This window comes from Hoplias malabaricus, chromosome 1 (genome assembly GCF_029633855.1).
Source record: "Hoplias malabaricus isolate fHopMal1 chromosome 1, fHopMal1.hap1, whole genome shotgun sequence".
In the NCBI taxonomy this organism is placed as follows: Eukaryota; Metazoa; Chordata; class Actinopteri; order Characiformes; family Erythrinidae; genus Hoplias; species Hoplias malabaricus.
The window spans coordinates 48,545,573-48,561,517 of record NC_089800.1 but is presented as its reverse complement, the minus strand read 5'-3'; the positions used below and the strand labels follow the sequence as shown (position 1 = coordinate 48,561,517).

The following is a 15,945-nucleotide window of genomic DNA, read 5'->3' as shown; positions in this document are numbered from 1 at the left end:
CCACAATAATTGTTCTTTACATTTTGGTCAGATTAGTCATAGCAAACTCCAGCACATAGTCCTAAACCAGGCAAAACACAGACTGACAAAAAAACGAAACGTGTTTTTTTTTATAATATAGAATTTTTATTCCAATTTTGTTTATACTTTTCTAGGCGGAATGTTGCACTATAGGCTGGGCAGAGTGCCCTCTGACAGATGCTGATAATAGGGAATGTCTTTTTGCCTTACAAATTTTAAAAGCTGTCAGTTTAAGCTTCAATACCACCAGTCCAAAAGAAAGAAAGAAAGAAAAAAAAAAGACATGGACCTTAAGTAAAGGAAATGTACACTTGGTGAATTAAATAAAGCTCTGACATTACAGTATCTTAAAGGAAAACAAAAACAAAGCGGCCTTCAAAAAAGTCAAATATGATAAGAACAGCACACCCATCACTCAATCTCACCCATATAGTTTTTGGACAGAAACATATACTAGACATATTTCCTCACATGTTGAATAAGACTCGACATGCCTTAGCCCTGTCCCTCTTTGATTTAACAGAATGTAAACTTTCACTAACCTAAACACTGGATAATACTCGAAATAAGCCTGTAATTATTTCTTCCTCACTGGCCAGAAAACTTCTCTTTTGGTGAGATTAACCACTGACCTGTGTCCAAAAAACAAACAAAATATACCCAAAAACACCCCCACCCCCCACCCACCCAAAAAAAACCCAAAAACCCAAAAACCCCACAAACATTGAAGTCACATGTGAATAATATTTAATGGCACAACCTGTCTATTTGAAGGCATTTAAAACACTTCATGTCTCCATTTTTAAATATAATCATGTACATATATTTTCAGTACTTTTTCTGTAAGTTTGTAATTGACAAATGCCTCAGTACAGCCATGAAGTTAAAGCTCTCTAAGTGAATATCACACAAAGAGTCATGGAGGATGCTTGTGTTACCTTGGAGGAAAAAGCAGGAAAATGGATTTTCTCTTGGGGTTTAATTTGTGTATTTAGCAACGGAGGTGTAATGTCACAGAAAATTAGCCTGGTGACCCAGACTGTACAACAGGAGGCTGGTCAAAGAAGACCAGCACTGAATCAAAAGCAGCTCCAGGATGTTAGCATTGCAATCTCAGACAACTTATGCATCTCCTCCCCTACTGGATCCAACGGAAGTGCATTTTAAGGCAGATGGAGGGACCTGAAACATTCTGATGAACAGAATGACTTTACACTTTACAGTTTTGTACAAGTGACTTAATGTTACAGTTAATTCTGTACCAGACATGATGTGTTAAACAGGTAATGAACGCTCAGGTGATACAATGGCATATTAGAAACTCAGATGCTCCTCATAGTGTGCGTAGTAAGACTGAACACACCTTCAGCTAGCTTCAGAAACTCACTTAAAGGGGTGGTCAAGAAGTGGAAGTATCAGCAGCATTAACTCCAAAAAGACAGTTTGCTTTGGGATGGCTTAAAAAAAGAACAACTTTTTTTTTTAATAATAAAAGTGACTATACTAGCAGAGACAAGTTATGTAACAGGAAACTTTGACAACAAGTCCTCAATACCTTTGATTCAGTTTTAGAAAATTCAGAGTCAATGGGTGAAGTATAGCTCCAAGATTAAAGATAGCCAGAGAGTCCAAATATGGTTCATTAACCCATGTGACACCTTAATTTCTCTAGAATGAAACCCTGTCCAAAAGAAAAGAGCATTTGTGACAGGGTATCACACTGTTTTAGTGGTTTTTTAAAAAATAATGATTATAATGTCTTTAAATCACTTCAGCAGACCAGACGGCTTAGAAAACCCGGCATAAGACATACATCACAGTCCTTTCACAGCCACTCTAACAAACAGGCACACCCAAACACACACACACACACTCACACAGGCCAGTTACACATGGCAGGGGACAACCGATACCTCCTGACCAATATGTGAACAAGCAATAAGTGAACAGAACACAGGAAATGAACAAACACGACCCAAACAAACAAACATTCTTTGGCAAAAAGCAGTTTAAAACAACCATGTCATTTCAACTTTGTCAAAACATTAATAATAATAAAAATAATAATATGTTAATGACAATATACACACAGGCTGGATGAAATGAGTAGTGGCTGTCCCCATCATGAACCAACTGCTGGTCAATCGTTTCTTGGGGATATCACAGCAAGGAAAAACACAATGCTTTCACCCTCGTAATACTTCCTTCCCGCAGGCTCACGATGGAGCTCAGCATTTCCACTTTCTAATGCTTCCTGTGAGGTCACTAAGAGAGTTTGGCACTTCCTGTGAAGTCACAGAGGGAACCAAACATTTCCTGTGAAGTCAAAGAGGAGGAGAGGCGCTCTCTCTGACATCACTTTTTATGTTTTGTTATTTTTCTAGAGAATGAGGCCTGTTCAGTGTTGAAGCACAAAAAAAACCGCAAAGCGTAGGAAAGGGCTGGAGATTCGTCCTCATCCCCAGTGTATCACACAGAATTTCAAGTGCAGCAAATAATAAATAAGACTTTTGTGGCCGTGCAGAAGGAGAGTGAGAAATCCGTCGCCTACAATGCTGGACAATGCAAACGTTAGCTAGCACACACTCTGTATCCTCCAGCCTCTGGCCCAACCCGTTCAAATCCACTGTGTCCAACAACAATTCATGTTCCAAAACCAAACATAAAGAGGAAGAAGGAATGAAATAAGTCCAGTGCTTGGTAGAGGGTACTGTCCATCTATTCAGCTCTGACTGGTCAAAGCAAAGAAAGCCAGCGGCTCCTAGTTCTTCACTATGCTCCTGCCCTTACCACACCTCACAGCGGTGGCCTGAGTTCATGGGGGAGCCCAGTGGACACTGGAAATGCTGGGCAAAGTCAGGAGAATTGGACAATGTGCCGATCACACGGTATTTAGGGGGGCTGTGAGGGTCTGTCATTAGCCCCTCGTGAGCACTCTCTGGTGTCCTTACGGAGCACCACACCTGCAGAATAATCAAAGAATGGAAAAAGTTTATGTGAAAGGGTTTTTTAAAGTGTTTACAGGTTTAATAGTTATGTGGTTGTTATATTTCATCCTAATACTAGAAAGTGGTGATGTGTTGACCATTCCTATAAAAAAGCTCAAAAGCTATTTTGCCAATAAATTGTTTTACATATTTTATGCCTGTATTAATGCAGTGTTACATTTATAATCTAAGCCTATACGACTGGTCTGTCCTGAATAGTGGCTTACCTGGGCAAACCCCACAAAAAAGAGCTGGTCATTGGTCATATTGACTGCTGGGAGTATTTTCTCCTCTCCGTTTCTCTGCACCCATGATCTGTAAGCCTGTAAATAAAAAATAATAATGAAAATCTGAAACACATGGCTGAGCATTTATGCTTTGAAACTTTGCTGAGGGGCTTATGAGCGGCACATTCTGAATTAGGGTGACCATTTATAATTATATCAAAGCCACTTCTAAGGCTTTAAGGTTTTTTTTTACCTCTTGTAAATTACTTCTATATATGTAACTGTGGTGATTTTTAGGGGTTTAATTGATGCCAGAAGTGGGACATTAACATTTAATATCTCAAACACTTCCTATTGTTGGATACATTGATAATGTACTGAACTTATGGAATGATTACACCACTAATAAATAAGCAAATGACACTAATATTTAAAGCCAATTATTACACATCATTATATATGAATATATGTATCTTACTTAAGTATCCGAACAATACAATGTGATTCCATGATACTGTAAAGTGTTCCTAAACAGCTGTAAACAAAAAAATAAATAACTTGCATGATAGGCAGCCTTAAGGCCTCCATTGTCAGCAATGTTCTCTCCTAGGGTTTGTTTTCCATTTATGTGTTCTCCGTTGATGGTGTACTGAGAGTACTGGTCCACCATGCACTCTGTACGATTCTTAAATGCTTCCACTGAAGAATTCTGCCACCAAGGTCGAAGATTTCCATCTTTGTCATACTCTCTGCCTGCAAGGACATGGAAGAAACATCGACTGGCACACGTTCAAAAAAATCAAGTCCATTAAACTTTCTTAGCTTGAACATACGGTTCCTATACCATATCTAAACAACTCCCGTACATGCCAGTTTTATAGTAAATCATAAACCATTCATTCTTCGGAAAGTTTTATTCCACACTAAAATGATCTAATGATCTAATGATCTAACATTGGATGTAAAAAGGGAAAATGTTGCTCCTTAATGACTTACCCTGATCATCGAAAGCATGTGTAAGCTCATGTCCCATTACCACACCAATGCCTCCAAAATTTAGTGCTCTGTTAAAAACAATCATCATTATATGCTTTATACAAGTCATAGAGGTGCATTGTATGCCTGGATACTAGTTAATTATAATGAATCAAGCCAACAAGTGCAAACCCAAACACTTACTTTGGATGGTCTTGGGCATAAAAGGGAGCCTGCAGGATTCCAGCAGGAAAGACAATGCCATTTTTGGTGGGCATGTAGTATGCATTTACTGTAGGTGGAGTCATGCTCCATCTTTAGAGATAACAGAGATAGAAAATGGTGAGAATATTACAGAAATATTTTTTTGTTGTTGTTGTTGTTTTTTCAAAAGTTGCCTAGGAAATAGTGCTATTGTTAGGATACTTTTTAAATTCTAAATTTAAATTAACTATTTCTGTGTACTAATTTTATTTATTCTTCTTATTATTACATAAAAACACAAACATTTCAATCCCAATTACAATACAGAGAACGTGTTCCTACCTGAGAAACACGTACAGAATATAAATTGTTACATTTGTGTAATACAAAAAAGCTTTGGAACAAACTGAGTTTCTTCAGCAATTTAAAGGTTTTTTGCTAATACATGACTGATCTTATCTGTATTCACAAAGGATTCATTTTCTTTGAACCCCTGAGACTCCAAAAAAAAAAAAAAAATAGAAAAACTCACTGGTCTTTGTTTGGAGGTTTGCGGAGCTGGTCTGCCATCACTCGTGCTGAAAAGTTGTAGAAATTGAGCATATTCTGGAAGAAGTTATCTTCTGAGACCTCATACTGGAAGCACAGAAAGCCTACAGTGACTATAATATTACAATAACTCTTGCATTATCAAATCATCCCTGAAGAGAATCATTTCAAAGAGTGTATCAATCTGAAAAGACTGCTCATGGATACACTTACCCCATCATAAACATCATCAAGCTCCTTGGGGTCCAGGATGAAGTCTGGGTAACCAATCATGTCATAGATGGCATCGGCCTTAATGATAAAGGGCAGGTGTTAACATCTTGTCTGAACGTGTTATCTGTGGTTATTTTCTAACTGTAATGCATAAGTGTGTGAGACTTTTTCAGCAATCCAAAGCAGTTTTATAGATGTCAACACACATTCTCGCACCTTGTCTTTGGCCGCTTGTCTTGTCTGCTTGTCCATCCAGTTGAGGCTGTCCAAGGCATCTTTAAAAGCAGTTCGGATCTCATTTATCATGCCTTCAGCCTGAAGAGAAGAGCAGACATTATTTTTTCAATTTGTACAGGTAAAAAGTGGCAATATAGGTTAAGTAAGTAAGTAAGTAATAAATAAACAAATAAATAAGCATGTTTACACTGTGCGGCCTTCACTTTATGTCCAAAAACAATCCAGACAACCTTTATAAAAATTTAAGTGCTCAAAATCAATTGTATATACAGTTTCTGTAATGTCCATAAACCAAAACCCATTGCCAATATATTAGAGCAGTTCCACATCATGCTTTAGGTGGCCATGCCCGATGCCAAGTGCTGTAACAAGTAGCTAAAAGAACATACTAGAATTTACATCTTAACTATTAGGTACAATTTACTGGCATGAGATAAAACCAATACTCAATTCTAGTTTGTTTACTGTCAAACTCACTATCTCCTTGCTGTGTTTGTTGAAAGTGGCATTGACAAAGAGCGCCCCCAAAGCAAAACCCAGCGTATCGTCTGTGTTCCCAATGCAGGTCTGCCAGCGGGGAGTACATGACTGTACACAGAGAGGCAGGGAAGGATGAAATAAAGAAACGGGAAGGGGAGAGAGAGAGAGAGAGAGAGAGAGAGAGAGAGAGAGAGAGAGAGAGAGCACAGGTACGACAGATGTTTTTAGTTCTTGTGAAAAACCTCAACTTGGAGTGTAAACAATTTGTTGGCCTGTCTCAGGCTTAACATAATAAATAATATATAATGCATTTGACAAAAAAATACTCACAAACAATAAACAGAGAATTGTATACATTCACCTTTTTAGTCCCATAAAGACTCTCCAGTAGTTTATCTTGGGCATTCTCAAAGCGTTGATCAAGGCTAGATGCACCCTTCTGCACCAGATTCCAAATCATGTAGTTATTCAGCAGACTACAGGCAGAGAGAGAGAGAGAGAGAGAGAGAAAATTTGAGATTGCCAAGGGTTTTTACATGACTGACAGTAAGATGGAATAAAAGAAGACAGAGAAAAGAGACAGGGCTAGAGAGATTCTGAGACAGATTATGGATTTCTTCCACACACTTTCAGAAAGCAGAAGAGAAAATGTGCTTACTTTAATAAAGCCATACAGTATGTATTATATTAGGGCAGCACAAAATGAAATAAATTCTAATATTGTGTTGGGTTTCCTACATATTGCGACTGAAATTACCCATACACTATATTATAATTCAATGGTGCATCAATAATGGATATGGGTCAAGGTTTTCATACATAACGGCCCAAGTAGTTCACTTTTGGACTATCATATCACTTTGAGTCGTCTCACAAAAACAGAAGGGTACATAGCACATAGTAAAAACATTTTGAAAATATAGACCCAAATTGGACTCTACCAGTTGGTGTTCTGTTACATTGTAATTCTATATGCAACTTTTTGCTCCCTATATGCTTGGGTAATAGACTTGGGAGTGGAATGCACCCATGTTTCTCTCTGAATTTAATTGTTGGACTGACATAAAAAAAGCTTGTGCTAGGCAAGCTTAATAAATTCATGTAATTCATATATTATATAGAAGTTTAAAATATCTAGTATACACTTCTAAGGGCATATCACACAATCATTATGTTTTTATCAGGTCTAAACTACACCAAATTAAATGAGATGGAAAAGCTGTGGTAGTCCGTGAATTATTTTCCTACATTGCAATGAGTTTCTTTGGTAATTCAAACAGTGAATAAAAATACAGATGTGTTAAAATGACTAAGATTATGAAATACTGTCACTTTACATGTGAAACACAACAGCATATTTGAAAATTAGACAGTCAGTACATGCGTACTTGCGGTCAGTCTTGTTGATGAGATCTGAAACCTGCTGCAGATATTCCTTGGCATACACCACCACTGGCTCTGTATCATTCAACTCCAGAGGTGAAAGGACAAAGGACAAATAGTCCACCCAATCCACAGCAGGGGCCAACACCTGAACAGGGAGAGATCAAATAACAATTAATTAAAAACGCTATTATTTTAAAAATAATTCTGGCAGGATGCCATTCAGGATTTAATGCAAATTAAAATCTTCCTAACTGGTCTCCAACTGTTTTCATATATTAGTCACATTAGAGCACATTCTGTAATCACCAGACAAATAATGTCACCACTTAACTCCAGCCTGCAGCTTGATGAAACATGCAGAACAGCCAAGGCAAGTGGCACGAACCCCATTACCATGGTCTAGGGAAACTCAGCTGTTTACAGGCTGAGTGGAATACTCCCTAGGCTCGAAATGAGCTGTATAACCAGAAAGCACTCTCATACTAATATGGCTGAGAGGAAAAGGCATGAATATTCTGTGCAGAGATTCACAAATACTTTACAAACTTGCATTAAAATTTGGTGTTCATAAGGATCTTGGTTTGGAAGTACAGCTCTTAGGAAAGCTTTTATTAACAGATATGATCAAGTTGGGTTGTTATTTAAACTTAGAAAAGGTTCTTTATATCTCTATACCTCATTTACAAAAACAGTCCTTTCAAGAACTAAAAAAACAGAAACCTTATTTAAGGAGTCAACTGAAGGAATTCTAAATTACATTTACATTTATTTAAATTTTAAATTTGTGTTGATTTCATACGCCCCATTTCATCTCCAGAGCTTATATTACCTGGAGCAGAGAATGTAATGTACCTTTAGGGAATACAACTGGACATTAACACCACTGCAGTACCTTTAATTTAGTGACAATAATGTACCTCTACTGTACCGTATTTCTGAGCATGCATGTTAGAAATCTTTTGCTCATCACTTTAAAGTATCAGTCTGTACAGTTTGGGGATTTAGAGAAGTCTCTGGTGAGATATGTAACAGCACAGAGCCTGTGGAAGACTACTTTTAAAATGGGCATTGTGTTGTGGTCTCCTTTCAGAGTGGATGAATCAGGCCATACATCACTTCTCACTGGATGGATTACAGAGGGTTTGAATCGAAGTCACTTTCCTGCCATAATATCGCTTTTGTCGGATCTGACTGGTAAAAAAATGTCTGCATTTACTATGCTCTTTTTTCAAGAAAACCATAGACACTCAAAATCCATTTGCATGCTTAAAGAATAGTTTCCATTGTGAAAGCGTTCCTCAGATCCATGTATTATATTACACTATTTCTATGTAACACCTTTTTTGAAAACCAGTCTATATTAAAAAGTTACACTATTGTTATGATGTTAAGCTTGTAATAGCATTTTAGAACAATTTTTAAAAGGGAGCTGACAAAGAACCATTTGCATTATATTTCCCATCAACATGAAGAATGCTTTCACAATGCAGAACATCCTGCAGGCATGATAATTGCTTTTTGTGTGATCGCGGTAATGACTGTCATTACTGAAAAACATGATAACAACCATCTTTTTTAAGAGAAACAGCACAAGTGGGACTGAAACAAGCGATGATGTGATTAAATTAAAGACAGTTAGACCTGACATCGATCTAAAACATCATACAGTAAGGAAAGATATCTGTGCAGGTTAATCACAAAAGGTATTAATCTATTTGGAAAACTTGAACAGCCGCACTAAAGACAGGAGTTTTGACAGTCCACTGTAGGTGTACGACTAGGCTCAGAGACATGTTCGCCATTATGTCCAGACTGAGGAGACACCCTGGGTATTTAATTGCAAAGTCATTCATTTCTCTTTTCATTTCCATTTGCTTGTGTGTATAAAGTCAGCTCTGATTTCTTGTTGAATCTATATGCAAATCCAATCCCAAACAACTCTTCCCATTTTAGACCTTTATGTGTTTTTGCAGCAAACTGAATGTTGATGCTGCCACTTAGTTGGCATAAATGCAGTGACTCCAGCCAGCTGTGACATTACATACATACCCTCTATTCAGAGAGCTCAGTCAAAACATGGGGAACTAAATAGCTGTCTCTCAAATACCACCCTGCTCCTTAAATTGTGCACTTTACAGATTGTAAAACTAGCACAACTACACCCAGATTAAATGTGCACTAAATGTTGGACAGGGAGACATGAAGCTTATAGGTGAATGTAAATAGTTTTATTATCCAATGTTTATTGGGCTACTTTAGTGCCAAAACCATTATTTTACTTAGACTGATCACTACGTAGGGTGGAGGGAGATATTTCAGACTCAGCCAATGCCTTCAGAGTGTGTATGAGAATATGTGGTTGTCATTCTTATCAACATAAATATTTTATTTAGGTGTTGAACTATTTAAATGGAAATAAATAATACCCCTGTCCACAGGAAAATACATTTATATCCTGAAAATGAATACCAAGTTTTTGAGTATATTGTTTTGTTCATTTATGATAAAATGGTAAAACAATGTAGAGAGTGCAAAAAAGGAGCATCATCAGAGCAAATATCAGAGGTGACACCTCCCAAACCTCCTGACAGAACTCGTCCTGTCTTAGGATTATGCCTCGCCACCCTGTCCATGAACATCAGAAACAGCTAACCCTAACCCTAGCTGAGAAGGCACAACCCTTTCTAACACCCACACTGAAGAAGCCTGGCTTGATGCAGGGAATGCAAAGTCAACTTAAACTTAGAATACAAGGACAGACCCTGATACACAATACTCCCGGAGCACATCCAACAGGGTAACCCAGGGAAGACCACCACCACCCAGGTTGTCAGTCCAGAAGTACTCCTCTCGATATCCATGTGACATTGTAGAAGCATGTGAGCCAAGACAGCCCAAAATAAAAGACCTTCAGCAATTCCATGCCAATCTCATCTTTTCCAGAATCCTTGCCACTGCAGACCTTTATAACTACTTCAGTGACTTAAATCAAGGAAATGCAATGTGATACCTGAGCCACCTCTGGTTCTATGTCTTGCATATGAGGCATGTCTCCCAGTTTAAGAGCTCCTCAAAGTGCTCCTTCCAATGCACAACAATACCCAGAGTCAAGTTCAGAGTTTCACCATGCCTGCTGAGAACAGGTTTGAAAATTGTCATGAACATGTCATTCACACTCTGGATTTTGGTTTTTCAACTGCCAAATCTGTAGACTTTTCACTGTCAGTACTGAGCCAATAAATCAGGAGTTCCCTTCCCTGGAGTGTTGAAGTATTCGACCAACTTGGAAATAGTGCGTGCAGTTCTGAAGGGGAATTAATGCATTGACATTTTATTCTGCTGGGGGCTTCCCCCTCATTAGTACAACAGCACCTTTTAGACTTTTAATTAGACTTTGTGGTCGTGTCTTCTGGTGTTAGGCTGGACACTCTGGTAAAGTTGTTAACTGATCTGGCAATTCAGTTGTTAACTGAATTGGTAAACCATCTGGCAGTGTGTTAGATCAGATGGCAGGGAAAACTACTGGACAGATCTGGTGGACACAAACATAAAGCTGGGTTCTAATATTTGTTGTTGCCTGTTATGACAATGACACAAGAACAGTGTGGTGGATGCAAGTAGTGAGGAATACTGAAATGCATGAAAAGGAGGCGTATCAAGCTTGTCTGGCAAGTCATGTAAAATATCTTACTTGTTCAGCAAGAAAAAAAAGACAACTCAACCTCATTTTTAAATCTTTTCAGCTCTGATTTCTCCAGTAGCTCTTGTGAAAAGCATCATTAGACTTTAGTCTGGTAACCTCCAAAGGTGTTAGAACCTATTTTCAAATTTGTGCATATGATGTAGGTGTGAAAATACATGTCACGTGGCCAGAAAAACTCCAGCGAAATCCTACTGAACACTTTGCAAGGATGGTCACATCAGCACCATTTCTTATAATATACTGTCTTCTCCCCACTCAGGAATACTAATGTATTCAAATAAAAAGAAACAGTCATAAAGACTGCCATTTTAATTGAACATTATGATATCCATAAACCAGGACACTCAAACATCACAAGCATACGTAATCACTGAACAGCTCATTCTTAAACTATGAGTATCAATATGGAACCGATTCCTCTTTTAGGAATGTGTTTCACTTGATTTAGGAACATTCCTGCATTTAGCCACAAGAGTATTAGTGAGATCAGACATTTTGGTTGGGTGATAAAACGACTAGCTCATAGTAATCCAATTCATCCCAAAGGCTGAATATAGTTGAGGTCAGTACTCTGAACAGGCTGGTCAATTTTCCCCCAAGCCATACTCAGCAAATTATTTCTTTATGGACCCTCATGCTGAAACAGGAAATGAGGTCTAACAAACTGTCAACAAAATACTGGGCACTGACATTTCCCTTCATTAAGGATCCCAAACCATGAAAAACAGCCACAGACCATTATTCCTTCTCGACCAAACCTTATAGTTAGCACCCTGCTATCAGACATGTTGTATTGACCTTGTATTAACTAAACCCATATGCATTTGTCAAGCTGCCAGATGGTAAAGCATGATTCATCATTCAGGAGAAGACATTTTTAGTGTCTTAGGCTTGTGCATAGCTGTTCAGATATCACAATCATAATTGAAACCCAATCCATAAAGCTTCCAACAGCACCTGTGACTGATGGGGCAGTTCCTTCAGGGCAGAGGACTGACGAAAGTTGGCATCCTAAGACAATGGCCACTTAGAAACAGTACAATAAGTTTCAGTGGAGAGCTGTGTGAGTGTAAGATTCAATTTCTTTTAACAAAAATGGAGAAACCCACCCGGTTGAAACCATGGCCACATACGTTTGGCAAGTTTGTGTACAAAAGGTAACCACCAAGAAGTAACCACTATAAATAACAATATATACACTCGTATACAGAGAGAAAGAACCATGCAACTGTGTTTTTGCATTCCAGAGACCTAGAAACAATTACAGCTGCTTGGCCCTTGGGGTATATTACACTCAACCCCCCTATAGCCCAGACACACACACACACAGAGATAGAGAGAGATAGAGAGAGAGAGAGAGAGAGAGAGAGAGAGAGGGAGAGAGAGAGAGAGAGAGAGAGAGAGAGAGAGAGAGAGAGAGAGAGAGAGAGAACAAGCGCTTATACCCCACACAGCCCTTTATGCATGCTTTGGGAGCCTGGGAAGAGGGGCAAGATGAGGTTATATAAAAATCCTCCTAGTAGGCTACAGAAAAAAGGTATTGTCTTAATAAATTTAAAAGCCTGAGGGCTCTAGTTTCTATCCAGGTAATGTGTGGGTAATAAGAATTGCATGCAACTCAGTGTGTGAACAAACTAGAACAGACTAAAAATAAAAGAAGCACAGTGTTATTTCATGACAGTTTCATGGACTCAAAAAGATACATGTCGTCCATTCAGCAGTGGAACAAGTACAGGAAAGATTCATTTAAACTCAAGAGGATGAAACTGCATAAATCAAAGTGAAAATAACCATTTAAAATGCTTCTCAATGCTACTTTAGAGGTACTTGACCTTAAAATGCTAAGAGTAGAAGAAAATACAAGTGTTTTTTTTTCTTTATCATATTTTTAATGGATCAAAAGTTTAGTTTATTCATTTTAAGATTGCACTAAACCACGAACCAGGTGCATTGGCTGAGTTGCGTGCATTTTCTCCTTGTATCAAGAATGAAATATGCACTGGATGTAAAGGTAGGCCCAAAGATACAGCCATAAACTCCTTTCTGAAATCCCTCAGACAGTTGAAAAAGACTACTTGGTGTATGTATTATTAAGCAGAAAAAAAATTAGAATGATTTATTAATTCATGGCCTGTAACCACTTATCCAATTCAGGGTCACGGTGGGTCTGGATCCTACCCAGAATCAAAGGCTTCAAGGTGGGAACGCACCCTGGAGGGGGTGACAGTCCATCGCAGGGCAACACACACACTCACGCCTAAAGATATCTTTGAGTAACCAGTCCAACCCAGAGGAATCCCACATGTCAGCCCTGTCTCTAATCATTCATTCATTCATTCATTATCTGTAAGCGCTTATGCAGTTCAGGGTCACGGTGGGTCCAGAGCCTACCTGGAATCATTGGGTGCAAGGCGGGAATACACCCCTGAAAGTAGTGCCAGTCCTTCACAGGGCAACACACACATTTACTCTCACAGACACTTTTGAGTCGCCAATCCACCTACCAACGTGTGTTTTTTGACTGTGGGAGGAAACCGGAGCACCTGGAGAAAACCCACGCAGACACAGGGAGAACACACCACACTCCTCACAGACAGTGACCCGGAGCGGGTCTCGAACGCACAACCCCCAGGTCGCCGGAGCTGTGTGACTGTGACACTACCTGCTGCGCCACCGTGCCTGTGTCTAATCAGTAGTTGTAAAATAACATCTGAGGCAAACAAAGCAGGTGCCCTAATTGACTTGACAAAAAATAAATAAATAAAATAATTAAAAAAATGAATGACATTAAATGTGAGGACTTGTGAAAAATTTTGTTTGAATGTCTTTAGTCTAGATGTATGTAAATGTTTGGCCTGAAATTCATGTACGTTTCCTAACTTCTAAATGGCTGCCCCAAATTGTGCCTTATGTGAAAAGCAGCCCAAAATGAAAAATTATGAACTTGAAAGAATGCCAATTACAACAAGCTCAGCACAGTTACACAACTGATGCACTTTATGTAACAGCATGCTTAAAGCCAGAACATCTTGACACCCAGATAAAACATCAAAATTTGGCCCAAAGCCCTTGCTAAGTGCTAAACAATAATTTAAGAAACAGCTTCAGTTTTCTCTTTAGCCTGGAGTTTACACAATCAAGACACCCAAAAGCAGCACAGCTGCCATCTTGTTTTAGCTTGTTTCACTTTGAGTTTTGTTCTCAGTGGACATATCAATGTGTATTTAAAATCACCTTTAAATCCATAGGCCCTTTGTCACCAATACAATGGCCTGAAGACAGCTGAAGATATGTAACCAGTAAGTAGCTATCTCTGTTTCTGGATCCCTCAATCTCATTCTCCCTCTCGCTCACTTTCTCTTCTATGCTTCATAAAAAAAATAAAACATTACTTAGCAACTGTTGCCATAGTAATTGCAGTCCTTGACAAAACAAAAGGGAGCTGGCAGAAATATAAAAGGAGAAGATTCCTGCAAGTAATAAAATCATAAAAAAGACAGATTATGGAGGATGGTGTGAACAATAGCCCTTCTTCCTGAGGAGAAGCAGTGGAAGTATAAGATGAACTGGAAAAAATAGACAGAGAAAATAGAAGAATAAAGTGATGCAATGAAAGAGTGTAAGGGAAAAAAGGATAAGAGAGAAAAAAGTAAAAAGATGAAAGAAAGCAAAAAAAAACATAAAAGAAGGAAAAAAATTAAAAAAGAATGACAGACAAAACTATACGACTTATTATTGGTACCACACATTTCACAGATCACAAATCTTCACACACACACGCACACACACACACAGACACACACACACCTGTAGTTCAGAGATAGTGATCTTGTGGTAGATCTTCTCCTCATCTCTGCGTTCGTCCTGGGGGACAGTGATGTTGGCCAGTGTCGTCTCAAAGTCCAGAATCTGCTGCATCAGACTCTGGGTGGAGTTCTTTTCTCCTCCGAGCAACAACCCCAACTCCACCATGTAGTCCAAATATGCCTTCAATACCTAAATACAAAAGGTAGTTAGATGTTGCCATTCAAAAAATAATTAATTAACAAACCCACCCGGTCCATAGAGTATATCAGAGCAAAAAACATAATGCTGACAAAAAAAAAAAAACGATCGCTGTTCACTTCCTATTATCATTCAATACTGTCTGTCATGTGATCTTACAAAGTCTGGATGCCAGACACTTGGCAACATATTCTGCTTTAATCCTAAAATATGTATTATTTGGACCAATGAATCTGTTTGTTGTTACATGTTTACTAGTGTTTCACTGCTATGTGTTTGGTAAGGATGTAAGGTTACATATGTTTGGTTCTGAGGTCAACTCTAAAGATGACTGTAAATTAAAAATAATGATAATAAGACCAATAATTTGAACCCCCAGAATTTAGGTGTGACTTAATTTAAAAATAAGTCACTTTAGCTTGAACGCAAATCATAAGCCATACATCTTTCCCCATCTGTTTTTTGGATCCCCCAAAAGCTGAATGGACCCTGTGTGGGTCAATTGTTTGGTAACAAGTTTAGTTAATTAGTCTGAAACTGCATAAAACTATATGATATTCAAATGCATTGGCTGGATTATAACCAATATTTTATACAGTGTATCCAAACAAACCCAAACCCTTATGACCTGCAATGTTCAGCTATAACTGCCAGCTGTTGTAAGTCAACCCACACATCAGCCCTATGCATGCAGTATGGAAATTTACAGTAAACACAGTGCACAGTTATACATCGGCTGAAAGACAAACACAGCCAATGTGTGAAATGTATTTTCTTCTGATAAACTAAAGGAGATCCATATCAAAACATAGTAGGCCTGCCTGCTGCACTACAAATGCAAAAGAGCATGCAAACAATGAGGGCGAAAAAACATTTTCAAAAATCTCTAAGAAGTAAAGTCTTTTCTTCAGTTTTACTTTTGGTTCACACACTTTAAAAAAAGTTTAAAAGTTTCTGG

General features: G+C 38.3%; 1 protein-coding gene across 4 annotated transcripts in view; it reads right to left on the bottom strand.

Moving 5' to 3' along the window:
* Window positions 1-135: 135 nt before the first annotated feature.
* Window positions 136-15,945, bottom strand: part of ece2b (endothelin converting enzyme 2b) — a 44,499-nt gene continuing 28,689 nt past the window's right edge. For all 4 annotated transcript variants that reach the window (XM_066665491.1, XM_066665482.1, XM_066665500.1 and 1 more), the window contains 12 exons: window positions 14,790-14,978; window positions 7,282-7,424; window positions 6,255-6,369; window positions 5,891-6,001; window positions 5,393-5,491; window positions 5,177-5,254; window positions 4,947-5,050; window positions 4,415-4,525; window positions 4,232-4,299; window positions 3,798-3,988; window positions 3,236-3,331; window positions 136-2,984 (listed from right to left, as the gene is read on the bottom strand). In XM_066665491.1, the coding sequence (XP_066521588.1) occupies window positions 2,808-2,984; window positions 3,236-3,331; window positions 3,798-3,988; window positions 4,232-4,299; window positions 4,415-4,525; window positions 4,947-5,050; window positions 5,177-5,254; window positions 5,393-5,491; window positions 5,891-6,001; window positions 6,255-6,369; window positions 7,282-7,424; window positions 14,790-14,978 (1,482 nt within the window). In that variant the 3' untranslated portion in view covers window positions 136-2,807. The remainder of the gene's footprint in view (window positions 2,985-3,235; window positions 3,332-3,797; window positions 3,989-4,231; window positions 4,300-4,414; window positions 4,526-4,946; window positions 5,051-5,176; window positions 5,255-5,392; window positions 5,492-5,890; window positions 6,002-6,254; window positions 6,370-7,281; window positions 7,425-14,789; window positions 14,979-15,945) is intronic.